General features: G+C 44.3%; 1 protein-coding gene across 1 annotated transcript in view; it reads left to right on the top strand.

Moving 5' to 3' along the window:
* ROS1 (ROS proto-oncogene 1, receptor tyrosine kinase) overlaps positions 1 to 20,890 on the top strand; it is a 367,389-nt gene that overhangs the window by 45,571 nt on the left and 300,928 nt on the right. Inside the window, exons 7-12 of the mRNA XM_077281692.1 lie at positions 4,110 to 4,226; positions 5,731 to 5,915; positions 6,844 to 6,938; positions 7,115 to 7,641; positions 10,646 to 10,852; positions 12,394 to 12,504. Of these exons, the coding sequence (XP_077137807.1) occupies positions 4,110 to 4,226; positions 5,731 to 5,915; positions 6,844 to 6,938; positions 7,115 to 7,641; positions 10,646 to 10,852; positions 12,394 to 12,504 (1,242 nt within the window). The remainder of the gene's footprint in view (positions 1 to 4,109; positions 4,227 to 5,730; positions 5,916 to 6,843; positions 6,939 to 7,114; positions 7,642 to 10,645; positions 10,853 to 12,393; positions 12,505 to 20,890) is intronic.

Raw genomic sequence — 20,890 nt, 5'->3', positions numbered from 1 at the left:
TTCAGTAGAGTGTAAAGAGCGGAAACCAGATTGAAGAGGGTCGAGAAGAGAATTATCTGAGAGATAGCGGGTAAGACGGGAGTGGACCAGGCGTTCCAGGAGTTTAGAGATGAAGGGAAGATTAGAGACAGGTCTATAATTAGCGGCACAATTTTGATCGAGGGAGGGCTTTTTAAGTAGTGGATGTATGATGGCATGCTTAAATGAGGAGGGAAAAATACCGGAAGTGAGGGAAAGGTTGAATATTTTTGTTAGGTGAGAGGTGACAGCCGGGGAAAGGGACTGGAGGAGATGCGACGGAATGGGGTCGCTGGTGCAAGTGGTCGGGCGAGAAGATGCAAGGATGCCTGCTTACTTCTTCTTCTGTAACTGGTTCGAAGTCAGAGAGTGAACTAGATGCAGTGGGGGAGGGAGGACAGTGCTTGGTATGAAGAGATTGGGAAATGATTTCCTGTCGAATGTGGTCAATTTTTTCTTTGAAGTAATTGGCCAGATCGTCAGCGCGGAGATCTGTGGTTGGGGCCTGCTCTCTTGGGTTGAGTAGGGACCGGAAAGTGTCAAAGAGACGTTTAGGGTTATTGGACAGCGAGGTGATGAGGGTGTTGAAATAGGTTTGTTTGGAGAGGTGAAGGGCAGAGTTGTATGTTTTTAACATGAACTTATAATGGATGAAATCTTCGGGCAGATTAGATTTTCTCCACAGACGTTCGGCGCACCTGGAGCACCGCTGCAGGAAACGTGTTTGCAGCGTGTGCCACGGTTGTCGCCGTCTGTGCCGAGTTGTTCTATGTATAGGAGGTGCAGCTTCATCCAGGGCACTTTGCAGGGTTTCATTGTAATGCTTCAGAGCAGAATTAGGACAAGAGATGGATGAGATTGGGGCCAATGAAGACTGCAAGTTCTTCATAAGGTTCTGGGTGTTAATGGCCTGTATGTTTCTATAAGTGTGGAAAGTGGGGGTGACCTGAGCGGGATGGCAGTTCTTGATAGAGAATGAAAGAAGGTTGTGGTCAGAGAGCGGGAGAGGGGAGTTTGTGAAATCATCCAGTGAGCAAAGCCGGGAGAAGACCAAATCAAGGGAGTTTCCATCATCATGTGTTGGAGAGTTAGTATGCTGCGAGAGGCCGAAAGAGGAGGTTAGAGATAAAAGGTGAGAAGCAGATGGGGAGAGGGGAGAAGCAATTGGGATATTGAAATCACCCATGATGAGGGTGGGGGTGTCATAAGAGAGAAAGTGTGGAAGCCAGGTGGCAAAATGATCCAGGAACTGGTGAGAGGGGCCGGGAGGACGATACACCACCGCCACTCGCATGGAGAAGGGGACGTAGAGTCTGACAGCATGGACCTCAAAGGAAGGGAGTACAAGTGAGGGTACTTGGGGGATAACTTGGAAGGTACATTTGGGTGAAAGGAGCAGACCAACGCCTCCACCTGCTCTGTTGTCTGATCTTGGGGTATGAGAAAAGTGTAGTCCACCAAATGAGAGAGCAGCAGCAGCGGTGGTGTCTGACTGCTGGATCCAGGTTTCAGTAAGAGCCAGGAGATTAAGAGAGTTAGAAAGGAAGAAGTCATGAATGAAGGAGAGTTTATTACACACAGAGCGAGAATTCCAAAGGGCACAATTCAAAGAGACAGAAGGCATGCAGGGAATATTAATAAGGTTAGAGGGGTTTCTTGGTGTAGCAATTGGGAGGTTTGACTGGCTATAACATGGGGGGCCGGGGTTCGGAGAGATGTCTCCAGCAACTAGGAGAAGGAGGATAGAAAGAGTGATCAGATGGTTAAGTGATTTGTGAGAGCGTCTCTTGTGTTGGATGGTGGGACTGAATGGATCTGTACTGTTAAGCAATGTGAACAGAGCATGAGTGCTATACATAGAAGAGGCAAGGACAGAGGGGCCAATATGGATGGAGTGTAAAGAGTTTATGCAAGGGCGGTGATTGTGTGTGAAAGCAGCAGCCATGATATAGATTATACAAATACATATGGTGAGTATTTGCTGTGTGCCAACTGAATAGGGAATAGATTTAGATTGTCTTACCTGTCTCCTGCCCTGTCTAACTGCCATGTTATAACTGCTGAATACTTAGAAAAAAAAGTACTTTGAAAAAAATGTACACGAATAATAGTGCACGAATGCCCCCTGCATGAATGCTTCCCCAAGCTATATCTACATTTATAGGTGGCCAGCTCTTAGATCTCACTTTTTTTTTTTTTTTTTGGTCTTCCCCCCTCTCGTTACCAATCAATCTAACTCAATTGAGACAGCAGGGCACAATAAATGTAGTGATCAGATAAACAAATGTCCAGGTCTACATGGATCATAAACCCCTTTGAAAAACAGTTATGCGAACTCTTGGCATAAGGACAAGCAGAATAGAATTAAATATCTAGAAACAAAAACAATTGCATAACAAGCTGGCTAACAAATATAGATATAAGCAGGAATCAATGCCGAAGGTAGAAGGACTCTGATACCATTCAAGCTTGCTTGCTGTCAGGGAATGGAGCAATAGACATGCAGGATATTTCAGTTCAAAGAATGAATGATATATTACCATTCAAGCTTGCTTGCTGTCAGGGAATGGAGCAATAGACATGCAGGATATTTCAGTTCAAAGAATGAATGATATATTACCATTCAAGCTTGCTTGCTGTCAGGGAATGGAGCAATAGACATGCAGGATAGATTTTTATGTCTGTGTGTCAGCAGTGGGGTCCTCATGGGTCTCCTGCCATAGCATTTAATATCGACGATAGTACACGCGGACACTAATGCACCTTGAGCCTGCTGGACAGCTTGAATTTCTTTGTAACATGATTGGGATTGCTTATCCACCATCCAGACTATCCTGTGTTGAAACTTTCCATTAATTTTTCTCTGCTGTGCATGGAGATTAGCTACAGCCCAATGGGTTGTAAATATCTTGATTCTGTTGCACACCTCAAGATCTCTGGAGATGGACTTGTAACCTTGAGATTGTTGATATTGTTCAACAATTTTGGTTCTCAAGTCCTCATACAGTTTTCTTCTCTTTCTGTTCTCTGTGCTTAGTGTGGCAGTCACAGACAAACAATGCAAAGATTTAGTGAATTTCTCCCCTTTTTATCTGGTTTCAGGTGTGATTTTCATGTTGCCAACAATTGTTACTCGCCACAGGTGAGTTTGAATGAGCATCACATGCTTGAAAGTTGTTTAGCCACAATTTTGGAAAAGTGCCAACAATTTTGTCTGTACCATTTTTGGGGTTTTGTGTGAAATTATGTCCAATTTGCCTATTTTTCCTCAGCTTTTTTGGGTTGTTCCAATACACACAAAGGAAATAAACATGTTTATAACAAAACATGTAATTGCATTAGTTTTCTGGGAGGAAAAAAAAAAAATTTCTGGAGCAATTTCAAGGGTGCCAACATTTTCGGCCATGACTATATGTAAAATTTAGTTACTCTTTAAGCAATTCTACATACTTACAATTAGCACTTATACTGTAACCTTGTATCTAGTGATTATCTTTTCATAGGGCAAATAATCAGATTGTAATTAAAAAAAAATAATGCTATGTTTATAAAATTATGATATTATAAGCATACTCCTGATACAACTACTTGCCGACAGATAAATGTACTAAGGTACGCTAAACTTTAATTGTGATAAATATGTTTATGCGAGACACTTAATTGGCATTATGTTAATTCACTGGGAAAGGATCTGCACCGAAAGACCAGTCATGTGCTAAGTCCTGTGTTTTCAACCCCCAAGTATATATAGAAGAAATTTCCATTTAGATGAGAACCAGCATCTGTTCACTTTTATCATGTACAGCTTGGCTACGGCTGTTGATCATTCATTACAAAGCTGTAGCACTGCCCATTGAGTAACTACATTATCGGAGGTGCCACACAAATCTCACTGAGATAAAATTACATAAATCCCGTGAAAACAAAATCAAATATCCATGGTTAGTTACTTAATAACATGGGAGATGCTTCAGTAAGTAGCTCAATACAGTCGTACATATTGCCAGGGCCTATCATCAAAGTAACAACAAACTGGTACTATGGCTGCCAAGACCAAATGCAATCTCCACATCTGATCACACTCTGTTTAGTTCCAGATAAGTCTCAGTGGTTCTTTATGTCAAGAAATGACACACTTAAAATGTGGGAAAACGTGGAGTATGATGTCCATGAAGCTCAATGCCTTACAACGCGCAGCAGAATACACAGTAAGTATATACACCATTATAGAATATGTTCAAAGGAAATATACACTACAAGCAGAGAAACCCCTAATGGTGGGTATAACATGCCAATATCACTGCCACCCGTTCTCTACTCATAGCCAGCATGTAAGCTGACACACAGTAAAATCCATTAATCCCGCCTAAGATGGATAAGGCTAAATTCGCAATTAGCAGTCCTAACAAATTTATGGCTACATGTATGGAATTACATGGCTGTGTCATTACATATGCTTACCACAGACTGGCATTAAATAAAGTACATCCTTTCAACAAATGTTTTGAAATTTGGTACATCCCTGAATGCATCAGGAGATTTTTCATGTTTACCCTCTGATATGTCCCACAAAAGTGGAGTGATTCAAGGCTCAGCAAACATTTTGATTTCTCTTATATAGCAGTCAGACAGCCGTGAAATTCAGAACGTGATCGTAACGCAGTGCATGGACTTGTTGGCCACTCTTTCGACCCGAGCATGACAGATTCATGTGTTTCTATGCAGCTGTCATGCTCAGGTCAGGAGAGCCTCCTGCAGGGCATTACTGGTTTATGGGGCCCGATGAGCAGAAGCAAAAAGAGGGGGCCCGGACTGAGTTAGACACGCTGCACAGCCTGTCCTGAGGCAACACAGTCGAGCCACTCTATAAACAGCCTGGCAGACTGCATGGCATGCTGGGGCCTGGGATAATTACTGTACTTTGTTTAATTAAGCTCCCAGCCACTCATAGCTGCACCTATTTTCATTGTAGGGCAGCAGCAGAGGGGCCAGCCTCGTCTGACATCAGTTACGTCAGATGCCCTCTGTTCCTAAGCTGTTGGCATGCCCTGGGTCCACCTGCCCTTCCGACTTCCATTCCTCCATCCAACCTCCCATTCGCCCACCCGCTGTTCCATCCCCATCCACCTGCTACTCTTCCTGTGTACGCTCTTCCTGCTCGTGCAGTGTGAAGTTAGAGGCTGCCTCTGTCTGCTGCCTGACAGCAGCCAAGAGAATCTACCTTGTTGTGCCGGCGGCTTAACATTTTTTTTTAGCAAAAACAAAAGCTAATGGCTATGTATGTGATATGTGAGTTTTTCCAAGAGTGAGCAGTGGGACTGTGGAAAGTTCAAGGGGTGGAGGCGGAGTCTCAAGGGGGCCCAAAAACGTTGCCACTATGGGGCACTGAAATTCCTGGTCTCAGCCTCGGCTGCCTGCCAGTCCATGAACTGCATTCCAATCACGGTGCAATTTATATGGCCATCTGACTGCGCCAATAGGAGGTAAATAAGGAATAGTATGGGTAGAGTTTCCCTATATGGATGTATGTAATTGGAAATTAGTGTTATGAAATACAATATGTCACTGTCCTCCTTTTCAGTGTGAATATTCTTCTAATTGATTATATCTACTTCCCTGTGTATCGGTCAGCAGGGCCCTGTGGGAAATATATGGCAGACGTAAAGGGGTAAAATGAAGGTTGACATGCTTTTTTCTTCCTTACCCACCTAGGTGTCTCTGCTAATATGCGTGAACAAGCAGTCTATTTCTCAGAGGGAAATTATATTTGGTTGAAAGGGGTCACTAACATGACAGACACATCAGACCTAAAGACATTTCACATTGGCCTGGGGACCATAACTTCATTATCTATAGACTGGCTACAGGACAAGCTATATTTTATCATGTATAATCAGGTATGTATGAGCCAGGTGTACGTGTATATAGGATTTCTACTGTCTCCATATCTACATTATATGATGGCTTTGGGCACAGTTGTTTCCTTCAGTATTTACAGCAAAAGTTCAGTCCCATGTTGCTAAAGATAACAAGGGGTAGCACTTCTCCTTGTGGAGAGTGACATGGCAGTGATAGGAGGCTTATAAGCCATGCAATGCTCCTCTGGTAAATGAAGTATGGAAATCGACTCTTCTCCCAATAGGTGGCACTAGAGTTCAAGTCCTCTTCCTCTCCGAAGAGGCAATTTGCTATAGGTAAGTAACAGCTACAGCACTCTCCCGAAATTTCCCACAGCTTTCTGGAGTGAAGGGAAATCTCTTGTGCTCCAAGAAGAACCAACAAATCTGGTGTGAGGGATTTTCCACTTTAAATTTTCTATCCACCTAGTGAACTTTTCTTACCTGCTACTGCCCAAGTGTTGCCTCTCGGCTGATGTCCCTGGTCTTTGTTAATATGGCTGGCGTGGTGGTGATGTCACAAGTACAGCGCTTGATTCCTGCAGCCAATCACTATGCTCAATGGTCATGTTGATATAAATGGCATAAGACCGCTTAGCTTAGCGGCTAAATAGGTTCTGTGGCTTAATCATGACTTCACTGCTCCAGCCATACAGTGGAGAAGCAGTGCAGGAATGGCATGGGTTAAGTACGTCTTGTTTTGTTATTTTTTACTAGAGCTGCCTGTGTAATATAAAAAATTAAACGTAAATCTAATACTTATCTACTATGTGTAGAAATAGTTAACATGAACATAAACATTACAGTAACATGCAACGTAAGATAATTCAAATGAGACGTTTTGCATCATAAATGGAAAAATGAATATAAATGTTGCTGTATCAGGTTGTGTATTTGTCATGTGCATAGTTTTGCTTCTTTATTGTAGATACATAGATGCAGTTCATGGAACTGTTCTTCTACTGCTATTATTCCATTAGATGTCGAGAAGCCCAAGAACATCGCAGTGGATCCATATAATGGGTATTTGTATTTTACTCTGCTTATATATTTGTTTGTTATACATTAGTTTTTTTTTCACTTTGCTGTGTTTTGGGCTACAATAAGGATGCCTACGTATTATCACTATCTGTTAATATTAGTAATAACGCTATAGTATAACGGTAACATTCTGAAATATTCTTCTGCTTTACTTGTAGCTATTTATTTTTTCTCCTGGAGGATGGTATTCACAGAACGATTCTCCCTGAACCTTCCTTCGAGGCAAATATAACCGAACATATTGTAAAACACAACGACATTCAGGATTTCACCATCACTGTCCAGTCTAAGAGAATAGTATATGCTTGGAGAGTTAGTCCAGACAATTTTTACCTGATATCTGTTTTTTTAGATGGCTCTGATGAGAAAATCTTAAGACAGAATCTTCAATTTAAGGGAATGAAAAGCTTTCTATATTTCAGTGACTCTTTGATGTTCACAGATGGAGACATTGTGTGGTATGAAGAATTATTTATGAATGATTACTTTTACAATCAGTATTTAGTAACTTGTGAAGTAGCAGATTCATCATCATCATCATCATCCGACTATAATAACATGATATTATATGGAGAGTCTACGCAGCCCGTTCCTCTGCCAGGATTTCCTGAACATGTATTGGTGGTCTTTGGAACACATTCAATTGAAGTTCTTTGGAAGCCACCAATGTTAACAGTTGGAGCCAGTAAGTAGTTATGTTATATCAATTTTTGTGGTTCATGGAAATAGTATTGCATGGCCTCTGCAGTACATTGGTGGGTCTTCCTTAATTCTCAATGTACTGGGGCCCCAATGCAGAATGTGCGACAATGCCTCCACACCTACTATGTGCCATTTAAAACACTTGTGTACTTTTATGGGGTCAAGGATCTTTGACCTCTCAAAAACAAGGGTCTAGTCACCCCTTATATCTACATCTCTGTCTTAGAGGCAGTAGGGTGTCCAGAGTGAAAAGGTAGCCAACTGTTCCCCAGAGAACCCACATGCGGCAGGGTCCCACAATAAGGGTTAAGTGTTGCTCATCACTTCCCAAATCAAAAAGGGAATGTGGTTGAGGTTTTTTGGCCTCCTCCTCCTCTTCCACTATAAACACAGAGTTATCGTCCGGTTTCCAGAGAAAGAAGGTGTCCAACTGTTGTGCACATTTCCACAAGTCAGCTTCAGCAGCTGCTTGTCTGGCAGTGCTGCAGCAGTGCTTGCAGGTGCCAGTTCACTGACTAGTTTGCGATCTGACCACACACTGGAACTCAACATTAAATATGTACTTGGCAAGGCTTTGTGAGTATCAGTGGGCAGTAGTTGAATACCAACACCAACATGCCGTTGTTATTCTACTAAGCCTCCCCACATAACAAGTGATGAGTGGCCATGGATGTATGAAGTCTGTGAAAAATTAATCAAGATTGCAAGTGGCGATGTTGCCATAATCATTGTAAACATCCCGCTTTTGTGTCTACTCAAACTGTCCCTGTTTACAATTAAAAAGGAAGGATTGCATGTGGACCAGATGCAGATGGAGGAAGAAAGTACACAAGTTGCTACGTGCTTGCCTACCCCTTGTCCAGAATGTAGATATCTCCAGCCCTGCAACTGTTGTTGTCCCAGCGCAGCGTTCAGCTTTCCCTACCTCCTCCTTGAAACTCAAAGAAAATACCCAGCCACAGGCCCAAACACTAAACTGGCACATTTAGAGACTGCTTGCCCTGGAAAAATTGCCATTTAAGCTTGTGGACACGTTGGGTTCCCATAATCTCATGGCGGCGGACGTCCCTTGGTACTTGGTCCCCATCTGCCACTATTTTTCACGGTGTTCTATCCCTGCCTTACACCAGCACGTGTCTCATAACACCTGACCTGACTAACGCAGTTACTGTGAATCTCCACCTAATGATCGACATGTGGACAAGTGCTTGTGGAGAGGGACGCTTCGTTTCTTTTATGAATGAATTGTTGTACACACATGGCTGGCCAAGTCACACAGAGTGACTGCAGACTTTACATTTTAGACATGACAACCCTATTAAGAATGCTCATAAAGGATAATCTTTCAGTGTAAATGCATATTTAGATAATATTCAATATAAAATCAGTGGGGGTCCAACACCTCGTAACCCTAGAATACCTGTTTGCAGCTCCCTCAGTGGCCAAATGTACACAATGTACAGAGGTGGACCACAGCAGCTACATATTATAGAAGTAATATTCTTTGTTCTATTTTTTTACTCAATTGATAACCAAACATAGCTTTTTAAATAAGCCCTCCCACCTATTTGTTTTCTACTAAATGTGTGTATATGTGCTTGTACTGTAGTGTGAGGGGATTAATATGCTAACCTGCCACCACACTCTCCAGTGACCAGAGCTGTTCTTCTCTTTTTCTCAGTGACGCCAGCCCCTGCAGACTTTCCCAGTCACATTGCGCTCTGCGTGACCTGGAAGTGACTTTTAGGCTGGGGTCACACTTAACGTATGACAAATCGGTCCGAGTCTCCCTTCCGAGCGTCTCACAAGTGTTCTCCGTATGGTCATCCGTGTGTAATGCGTTTGCAATGCGGTGATGCAATTTTCTCACCTGTGCATCCGTATGACTTGCGTATGGCTTTACATTTCTCACTGCTTTTCCCCATTGAATTTAATGGCTCAATTTGCGGAAATGACGAAAATGTGTGCGTATTTGTCGCAAGCTAGATGAATGGTCCATGTGGTGTCCGAGTTTTTCTCACACCCATAGGCTTGCATTGGTGAGTCTTGGAAGATATACATATACAATCACAGTATGCTGCGATTTTACACGCACGTCGAATACGCCCTAGAAAAAATATGATGATGTGAGCTGCCCCATAGATTAACATTGGTCTGAGTTCTATGCAATGTTTTCTCGCATAGCACTCATCTGTATTCTACGGTAGTGTGACACCGGCATAACAGTGTAAGTCTGTGGAGTGTCAAAATTAGACTACATAGGCTTTGTAAGATGGCTGCAGGACGGGTCCTTGAGGGGAGATATGTGTCATTGCGGTTATTAGCTATGGTGATGTGAGTTCGGAAGCTGGCTCCAACAAATATAGTGCTGAGAGAGTTAGCGCTCACATATCCCAATGCCAGGGATGTGGTTTGTTAGATAAAATGGGAGGCAGAGTGTCTCATTCAGTGTCTGGAGCTGGAGATGTGTGAAGCTCCTATGTGTTGATCTGTGTTAAGGCCTAAAGAACCGGACACTATCCAGAGTGGGTGGACCAGCTATATGTGGTATTGACTTTTAACTTTATGCTTTCAATTTATGCCAGAAAAGGCTGTTCTTTTGTCTTGCTATCCTGAACGGTATATACAATTTAAATAAACTTGCCTGGACATTTCAGCAATACCACTCCCTGTGCCTACCTCAACCACAGCTGAATGAGTACAAACCTCTACAGCTTATATTGTAACACAGAATCCCGTCTCCCACATAGATCATACAGTGAGCCCCCAAGTCGCAATTATGATGACGTTACTGAGAAGTCATCCAGAGTGCGAGTGGTAGGTGAGTATATTAATACACTCACACTACATTACATGCACATACACACATTTAATACAAAATATAGATGGGAGTGCTTCTTTAAAGTGGCTGAAGCTAAGCCTGATTACATTTTTCCTCAAGAAATATTAAATATTGTGGTAAAATCATATTGTTTTGTGTTTTAAAGGTCCTACAGCTTGGCAAAAATGGCTCTATAGCATTTCCTTATTATCAGAACACGGAATACATCAGATTGTCTCTAATGTTAGTAGAACCCAGATAACAATAACTGGTCTGGACTTATCTACACACTATCAAGTGACTGTACAGGCATCATCACCAGCTGGCGATAGTAGGTGGACAGAACCTGTGGCTGGAACAACTCTGTGTTCAGGTGAATTAATATTATTAAAGATCTAAAAGCGTGTAGGATGCGGCACCAGTGTACTCGTAGATCAATCCCAGTAACAGAGGGTGGTTCCCCTTTCTCGGAGCTTTTGCAGCTTAAAGGGAACCTGTCACCACGTTTTTGGAAGATGGGATAAAAATAGCGTTAAATAGGGGCAGAGGTGGGCGTTACATTAGTGTGTGTGTTATGCGTTTATTACCCACCTAAGTTGCCGAAATAACTTTGCAAAGTCTCCGTTTTCGCCTGTCAATCAGGCTGGTCAGGTCGCATGGGCGTGGTGTCTTCACCCAGATTTGGCGTAGTTTTCCGTTGGTGGCGTAGTGGTGTGCGCATGCCCAAGGTCCCGAATCCTCTTCCAGGGGATTTAAAATAGCGCGGTGTTCGTTATTGCATTGGTGATCGGTGGGCGCGGCCATCTTCCTTTGGCCGCGCGTGCGCAGAAGCGGCGCTCTGCTGGCCGCGGCTTCAGGAAAATGGCCGCCGCGATATCCATCTGCGCACGCGCGGCATCGCGGCGGCCATTTTCCTGAAGCCGCGGCCAGCAGAGCGCCGCTTCTGCGCACGCGCGGCCAAAGGAAGATGGCCGCGCCCACCGATCACCAATGCAATAACGAACACCGCGCTATTTTAAATCCCCTGGAAGAGGATTCGGGACCTTGGGCATGCGCACACCACTACGCCACCAACGGAAAACTACGCCAAATCTGGGTGAAGACACCACGCCCATGCGACCTGACCAGCCTGATTGACAGGCGAAAACGGAGACTTTGCAAAGTTATTTCGGCAACTTAGGTGGGTAATAAACGCATAACACACACACTAATGTAACGCCCACCTCTGCCCCTATTTAACGCTATTTTTATCCCATCTTCCAAAAACGTGGTGACAGGTTCCCTTTAAGCGACTGGATTCAAAGTGCTCTGCATATATACAAACAGTTCCATAGTATTATGCCGGGGTCATACTTGCAAGTTCAATGCGAGAAACTCACGCAAGTTTCTGGCATCAAGTCCCTGCACTGCCACCGGCACTCGGGACTGGAGTTTTCGCCTCCATGTATTTCTATGCAGCCGCATGTTCCGGTCCCGAGTGCTGGCGACAATGCCGGGACTTGATGCGAGAGACTCGCGTGAGTTTCTCGCATTGCACTCGCAAGTGTGACCCCGGCCTTAGAAAAAGTATGCGGCACTCACCATAGCGTTCATAGAAAGAGTCCTTTATTCCATGTGGAGGTTACAGGACATTAACTGTGACGTGCCTCTGTATCCTGCTTTCCTGTGGAATTAATATTATAGTATCCAAATTCCAAACACAGGCAGCGGGGCAACACTCAGAAAAGGTTGACAAAGTCCATTTCTATGAAGGTGATGAATGGGTTTTTTAGAGTTTCATTCACATGTTTTGCTCATCTACTAATTTCTAAATTTCTAACATGGTCGTCTAGCAGTTTTTAAGGTCAAGTCCATTACCACAATTGTATTGTTATTATCCGCTTTGCCAAATTTAGTAATCAACTTTTGTTTCAGCTGAGGAAGACCTTTACTTCATAGCAGTGGGCTTAACTGGAATATGGAAGCAACCTTTAGACCGGTTTGGTCCTGGGCAGCTGATCTCAGATAATCTCAAACATGTTACAGGTAAAGATTTTTTTAATTTGTTCAATCTAATAACATTTAATAACAATATTCATACAGATGTAGTTTAGTGGGAAATGAATCAAAATAACTTTTTAGCTAATTGGTAGGGAAAAATTTATCCTCTGCAGTGGTTGCACAATTGATGTAAATTGAGACAATGTTTTTGGTTGAAAAGCACAGAGACTACATTAAAAGGTACAATTCCATTTAAGATAGTATTGCCACTGACTGTTGTTTCACCATTAAAGGATTATTCCGATCTTCATCAATGGATATTGTTGGATATTGCTTGTAAATGCAAACAATTTTGCAATTTACTGCTTACTAAAATCATCAGCCATTTTTCAGATACTAATACTTTTTTTTATTTGCAGCTTATTGCCTTGGAGACCGACCGCTGCTCCTAGACAAAACATATGCAGTATTTAAGTTCTTTTCCATTGAGCCTGTAAGCACTGTTTTACAGCTGATGATGATTGCTGGAGTGCACTATCACCTCCTAATCCCGCCCAACTTTAGCACAATGCTTACAAGCTAGAACGCAGGGGTGGATGGTTTCCTAGCTGAAGAGCTGTAAACTATAAAGCTGTTAATATCTCTAAACTAGCAAAAAATTTGAACAAGCAGTAAATAGCAAACATATTTGTTTTTGCAAGCAATATCAAGCAACATCCATCTATAAAGAGGGGGAAGAACCCTTTAAATATTTTATAAAAAAAAAACAAAAACAAAAAGCAAAAAACAATGAATGCTATTTTTAGGCTTTTAAAAACCAGTCCAGTATAGCATTATCACATTTACTTTAAATAGTTTTGCACTATTTTGTGTTAATTTAGGGTGCACAGGGTGGCAGTCATAGGTGGGGAGCTGCTGTGTCCCCAGTCCCCACACAATGTCACCCCACAAGTGAATAGTGTCCCGTCTGTCGTGTGCTCTGTGTGAATTGGATAACACTCACTTTTTGTCTAGAGGACCCCGCTAGCGCCACGATTCCAGATCCAGATGCAGAAAACACTTTGTCCTTTTAAAACAGTTCAATTTTACTCAGCAAATCAAGTTCAGTGTTAGTCACAGATACAGCTCAATACGTTAAGGTGGTAACAGTTCTTTGTACCTGCGCTATTATTATTATTATTATTTATTGTTATAGCGCCATTTATTCCATGGCGCTTTACATGTGAGGAGGGGTATACATAATAAAAACAAGTACAATAATCTTAAACAATACAAGTCATAACTGGTACAGGAGAAGAGAGAGGACCCTGCCCGCGAAGGCTCACAATCTACAAGGGATGGGTGGCAATACAGTAGGTGAGGATAGAGCTGGTCATGCAGCGGTTTGGTTGATCGGTGGTTACTGCAGGTTGTAGGCTTGTCGGAAGAGGTGGGTCTTCAGGCTCTTTTTGAAGGTTTCGATGGTAGGCGAGAATTTGATGTGTTGTGGTAGAGTGTTCCAGAGTAGGGGTGATACGCGAGAGAAGTCTTGTATACGATTGTGGGAAGAGGAGATAAGAGGGGAGTAGAGAAGGAGATCTTGTGAGGATCGGAGGTTGCGTGTAGGTAAGTACCGGGAGATGAGGTCACAGATGTATGGAGGAGACAGGTTGTGGATGGCTTTGTATGTCATGGTTAGGGTTTTGTACTGGAGTCTCTTGGCAATGGGGAGCCAGTGAAGGGATTGACAGAGGGGATAGGCAGGGGAATAGCGGGGGGACAGGTGGATTAGTCGGGCAGCAGAGTTTAGAATAGATTGGAGGGGTGCGAGAGTGTTCGAGGGGAGGCCACAGAGCAGGAGGTTGCAGTAGTCAAGGCGAGAGATGATGAGGGCATGGACTAGGGTTTTTGCAGATTCTTGGTTGAGGAATGTACGGATTCGTGAAATATTTTTGAGTTGAAGTCGGCAGGAAGTGGAAAGGGCTTGGATATGTGGTTTGAAGGAGAGATCAGCGTCAAAGATTACTCCGAGGCAGCGAGCTTGTGGGACTGGGGAGAGTGGGCAGCCGTGCACTATAATGGATAGGTTCGTTGGGGGGCTCGCGTGAGATGGGGGAAAGATGATGAATTCTGTTTTGTCCATGTTAAGTTTCAGAAATCTAGCGGAGAAGAAGGATGAAATAGTGGACAGACATTGAGGGATTCTGGTTAGTAGGGAGGTGATATCTGGTCCAGAGATGTAGATCTGTGTGTCATCAGCATAGAGGTGATACTGGAAGCCATGAGATTCTATGTGCTGTCCCAGGCCAAAGGTGTAAATGGAGAAGAGCAGGGGCCCAAGGACTGAACCTTGTGGGACTCCGACAGATAGGGGGCGAGGTGAGGAGGTGGTGTGTGAGTGGGAGACGCTGAATGTCCGGTCTGTTAGGTATGATGAGATCCAGGATAGGGCCAAGTCTGTGATGCCAAGGGATGAGAGGGTCTGTAATAATAGGGAATGGTCCACTGTGTCAAAGGCAGCCGACAGGTCGAAGAGGAGGAGGACAGAGTAGCGTCGCTTGCTCTTGGCGGTTAAGAGGTCATTGGTGACCTTAGTTAGGGCAGTTTCAGTGGAGAGGTGTGACCGGAAGCCAGATTGTAAGAGGTCAAAGAGGGAGCAAGAAGAGAGATGGGAGGACAGTTCAAGGTAGACGTGTTGTTCCAGTAGTTTGGAGGCATAAGGGAGAAGTGATATAGGGCGATAGCTAGATGCAGAGGATGGGTCAAGAGAGGGCTTTTTGAGGATAGGTGTGATTGAGGCATGTTTAAAGCTTGAGGGGAAGACACCAGTTGTTAGTGATAGGTTGAAGAGATGGGTTAGGGTTGGGATGAAGACTGTGGTGAGGTTTGGAATGAGGTGGGATGGGATCGGGTCAAGTGCACAGGTGGTGAGATGCGATCTTGAGAGTAGAGTGGAGAGTTGATCTTCTGTAATGGTGGAGAAGTTGGATTTGAAGGTGGAGGGCTGGCAAGTTGGGAGGAAGGGCTCTGGGGGTTGTTGACCAAAACTGTCTCTGATGTTATCAATCTTCTGCTTGAAAAATGAGACAAAGTCTTCAGCTGAGATAAGTGGGGAGGGAGGAGGTGCAGGGGGACGGAGGAGAGAATTGAAGGTGTTGAATAACTGTTTAGGGTTGTGAGACAGGGAGGACATGAGAGATGAGAAGTAGGTTTGTTTAGCTGTGGCGAGTGTGGTCTTGAAAGTAGTGAGGGACTGTTTGAATGCGATGAAGTGCTCGTTGGAGTGGGATCTTTTCCATCTGCGCTCAGCAGCCCTGGAAGTTTGCCTCAATTCTTTGGTCAGGCTGGTGTGCTAGGGCTGTCTGTTGATTTTGCGAGCTTTGGTATGTGTAAGTGGGGCAGCAGATTCCTAAGCTACAGCTATTGTGGTGTTATATAGAGCGGCAGCGTCATCCGCATTGTGTAAAGAACTTACAGTATGTCTGTGAGAGGGAGGAGGGATTCAGAGAATGAATGTAGGTCAAGATGTTTAAGATTTCTGCGAGGGTGTGAAAGTTTGTGGGGTGGGGATTGTAGACATGGAGTGGAGAGGGAAGAGAATGTGAGAAGGTTGTGGTCAGAGAGAGGAAGAGGTGAGTTAGAGAGGTTAGATAGGGAGCAGAGGAGGGTGAAGATGAGGTCCTGTGTGTGACCATCTTTGTGAGTGGCTGCAGAAGACCATTGAGTGAGGCCGAAGGAGGAAGCTATCCCTCTATTTGTTGACACTTTTTGCCCATGGGATGTGTCGCCCAGCTCTGCAGCTTCCTAGAATCCCAAAGCAATTTCTGTTTGTAAATCCCTGCCCAGCTCTCCCATAGGAGAGGAAAGAAAGGCAGGCTCCTCTATACCTAGTTCAGGCCAATGGTCTTGGACATATACGAGATGAACCACCGAAACTTGTTGCCGTCATTCTCATTCTGTTCCCACAGTCTGTATCTCACATGTTCTTCAGCCCTCTTCCCCCGAACTTCTGCTCCAAACTCTCTTATCTGATACAATTAAAGGTACCTTCACACTCAGCAACTTTACAACGAGAACGACAACGATCCGTGACGTTGCAGTGTCATGGATAGCGATCTCGTTGTGTTTGACACGCAGCAGCGATCTGGATCCCGCTGTCATATCGCTGGTCAGAGCTAGAAGTCCAGAACTTTATTTGGTCGTCAGGTCGGCGTGTATCGTCATGTTTGACAGCAAAAGCAACGATGTCAGCAATGTTAAACATGGAGCTAACGACCTGTGAGAACGATAAGTGAGTCACCGTTACGTCACAGGATCACTCCTGCATCGTTGTGGAGCTGCTGTGTTTGACGTCTCTACAGCGACCTAAACAGCGATGCTGCAGCGTTCGGCTTGTTGTTTATATCGCTGCAGCGTCGCTGAGTGTGACGGTACCTTTACACTGTCTACTACTCCATCTGAAATCAGGGAATGCTTCCTCTTATATTTACTTTTCTATTTGTATCTATTTCCTGATCCTATTGTGTCCTCCACTGCACAGTCCCCATTCCTAACTACACCTATCACTTTGTATTATCTCTACACTCAGGTCCTAACTTCCTAACTTTACACTGCTCCTATCTTATCGCACTACCACATTATAATATAGTTACAACACATTTATGTCATCGGTAACAAAATACATGAGTCATCCATATATAAACTAGCTATAAAATCGTACATATTATGTACTTTACATTATTACTTATAAACCACTCACTTAGTGCTTATAACATTCAATGCACTTAAAGTACACAAAAAGTGTACCTGATTTAGTAGTGAGGAGGGAAGAGCTTATTTGTCCCAGACATACTCTTACATTCAGCGTGTATTGCAGTTTGCACATTCTTCTGATGACCCTCTTCCCCAGACAACTAGTATTTTATTTATTTTTGGAAAACACACAGCTGGTGAGTGATATCACTACAGCATAGGGCGGTGAGCAGTTAGTGGATAGCCCTGGATCAACCTATTTACTATTTACTCTGGCTCCCCGATCTTGGAGCTTTTTTACTAATACAGATAGTGGAGCGCCCCCGAGGGCAGCGGGGTACTCGGTACCGGGTCCTTTGGTTCACAGGGGATGTCACAGTGGCTGACCCAGTCCGAGGCCCTAGGGACATCCGTGGAAAAGGGAAAGGTCTTTAAAGGGGAAATGTTCGTGATGCCACCTGTTGTATTCGGTCAGGGTGACCGACGCTGCTTTAAGGGGTCCGCTGGGGTGATGATATTGCAGCTAGATGGTATACCTTCTCACAGGTGAAGTGTATCCCCAGGGCTTCCCAGTGTGTAGATGGTGAATGGTGAGAGGCGCAGTGAAGAATGAGGACACAAGGTTGCAGTCTCTTTACCTTTTACTGTAGACTTCAGCATCCACAGTCGAGAGCACCAGACCACAGGGTAGGCAAAGTCCGGCCAGTTTGGAGGCAAGTCCGGAGTCCCCTTATCCAGGAGGAAATCAGTAGCCTTCCTCTAGCGCCGTGGTATTGTAGTCCCTTACTGCTAAGCTTCTCATAAGGTCCTCACAGCTGTTGTAGATGTTATGTGTCTCTCTCTGTCCCCCAGATGGATAGGACAAACCCGTATGACCGGTGGCTTGAGGCGTTTTACAGGGACTCTATCATGCCCCAGCCTCTAAGGGGTGCCACCTTGCCTCCTGGGTGTAGGGGCGGACAGGTAACGTGAAATTAGCTGTCCTGCCAGTCTCTGGAGCAAGATATAGAAAATGTTCAGCACAGCCTAAGAGGGGAGGTGCATAGATATAGGTTCCCAAACCTTAATACGTGGAATAGATACAAATAGCACACTCCAATGTGATGCAAAGAGAGGGGTATTTAATATACATACAGTAGTCACAAACGTTTCGGTCTGCAATGGACCTTCATCAGTGTGCTAAATGTAGCATGAATGGTATATATAGTAGAACCCCAGTAGGAATTAATTGATTTGCATCAAAATGTAGTGAGTTTACTTTAAAAAAAGCACTGAGGACAGTTTTGAATGGTAGGTCAGTCCGACTAGCGGGAGAGGAAGAGACACGGTAGCTACGCGGTATCCACCGCAAGTAGAGTTACTTGCAAATCAATTAATTCCTATCGGGGTTCTACTATATATACCATTCACGCTACATTTAGGACACTGATGAAGGTCCATTGCAGACCGAAACGTTTGTGACTACTGTATGTATATTAAACACACCCCTCTTTGCATCACATTGGAGTGTGCTAGTTTGGTCTCTGGAGCAAGGCATAAAGGATCGTTGCTCCCTCGGTGTTCTGGCTACCGGGATCCTGCACCTCAGAAGGAGGCAGCCTGTGTAGGGCAGAACTCCTCCTGGTATCCACTCCTTTGCTACGACTTTTTTCACCCTCTCTGCAATACAGTTCTTCTTCAGTGTCTCTTTCTAGAAGCTGCCGCACTTAGGGCAGGCACAGCTCCATTTCCTTCTCCTCGATCTCTGACAGGATCCCACCCCTGTCAGGTACCAACTACCTGAGCGAAGCTCTTCCAGCAACTAACTAACTTCCTCCCCAGGCAACCAGTTTTACCAATGTGAGGAGTGACCTAATAAATAGGAGCAGAGCCCCCCCTGGTGGCCTGGAGTGTGAAATGTGTTGCATGTTTGTGATACCTGGATGCAGTTGTCCTTCTTTGCCTCCAAACGTAATATCACTCTCCCCTAGAGGAAAATGACATTACTGCAATGACCAGGACCCTGGGGCGTTGCAATAGCATTGTGTAAATTCTAATTTCTAATTTTTCATCTTCAATACGCTCTATCACATGGGATTGCTCCATGTATAGACTGAAACAGAATATTATGAATTTGCATCTCAATCTTAGTGGGTTAAGAATTATGGCAACTTATTAAGTCTCCCTCCATTTGTGTGACTGTAGACTTTTGATTCCTTTTTGATACGCTTTTCACTGCCCTGGGAATGGCGATCAGGTATGCGATGTGCATCCTCCAGGACAGAACCCATCTAGTGGGCGTGGCCTTGCTCAATATACAGCTCTGGCAAAAATTAAGAGACCACCACATCAAAACCTTGTCATGGGCAGCCCAATCTCCAGACCTGAACCCCATTGAAAATCTCTGGAATGTAATCAAGAGAATAATGGATAGTCACAAGCCACCAAACAAGGAAGAACTGCTTACATTTTTGCGCCAGAAGCAGTGTGAAAGACTGGTGGAAAGCATGACTACACGCATGAAAGCTGTGATTAAAAGTCATGGTTGTTCCACAAAATATTGATTTCTGAACTCTTCCCGAGTTAAAACATTAGCATTGTTGTTTCTAAATGATTATGAACTTGTTTTATTTGCATTATTTGTTTTTTTTTATTTTGACCATTTCTCCTTTTCACAATAAAAATACAAAATTTATTGCTTGGAAATTCGGAGACATGTTGTCAGTAGTTTATAGAATAAAAGAACAATTTACATTTTACTCAAAAATATACCTATAAAGAGAAAAATCAGACAAACTGAACATTTTGCAGTGGTCTCTTAATTTTTGCCAGAGCTGTAAGTGTATGGAGTGAGGCTGTGCCCCGCCTAGTGGGCGCAGCCATCTTGTGGATATGGTCACTCCCACTAAATGGTTTTTGTCTCAGAGTATGCATATTGCATACTTGGCCACTGTTCCCGGGGCACAGAACATTGAATCCGTGCAATGGACAGTGTGTGTGCTGAAGGAATTTGCAACATCCGCTAGGGCCATGGGGTACTTGGAACCGGGTCGGACGGCTCTAAAAGGGGTGGTCACGGCAGCAGTGACCCGGTCCGTGGCCCTGGACATGCAATTAAATGTATGAGAGAAATGTTTGTAGGGGATTATTCATGGCGCCACCTGTGGTGTTCGCCTAGAGATGGTCGACACTGCTTAAAGGCACCGCTGGGGCCGGTGGTGTTGCAGCTGAGATGGTTTGACTCCCCACAGGTGGAGCAGGGCCCCAGGGATACCAGAACAGTCTATGAGGGGTTGTGGACTTTGGGGTGCAAGAATAATTGGAGGACACATGGACTGTAGTTTCTTTATCTTTAATTGTAGGTGCAGTCCGGAGCACAGGTAACAGGTGGTATTGGAGATCCGGGCAGCCTGGAAGCAGTTCTGAATTCCCTTAGCCATGTGGGGTTAGAAGCCTCCCTACTGCGCTACTCTTTGGGTTCCTGATGCTTGTAGTTCTCCTCAAGTCCCTCTCTCAGTCGGTTCACTTAGTGAAACACTACCTGCATGGCAGGCAGCTTGAGCCTTTTCCAGGTGTCACTCCCTCGTGGTGACTCCGGGCTCTGGTATGCGGCTGTGCCTTCGAGTGTCAGATGTGGCCAGGAGACCTGCAATCTCCTGACCTCCGGATTTGGCTGTGGGGCCTGTAGTTCCCACACAACCACGGACTCCGATGTCCGCTC

This window comes from Ranitomeya variabilis, chromosome 2 (genome assembly GCF_051348905.1).
Source record: "Ranitomeya variabilis isolate aRanVar5 chromosome 2, aRanVar5.hap1, whole genome shotgun sequence".
Taxonomy (NCBI): domain Eukaryota; kingdom Metazoa; phylum Chordata; class Amphibia; order Anura; family Dendrobatidae; genus Ranitomeya; species Ranitomeya variabilis.
This window is presented reverse-complemented; position numbering and strand designations above follow the sequence as displayed.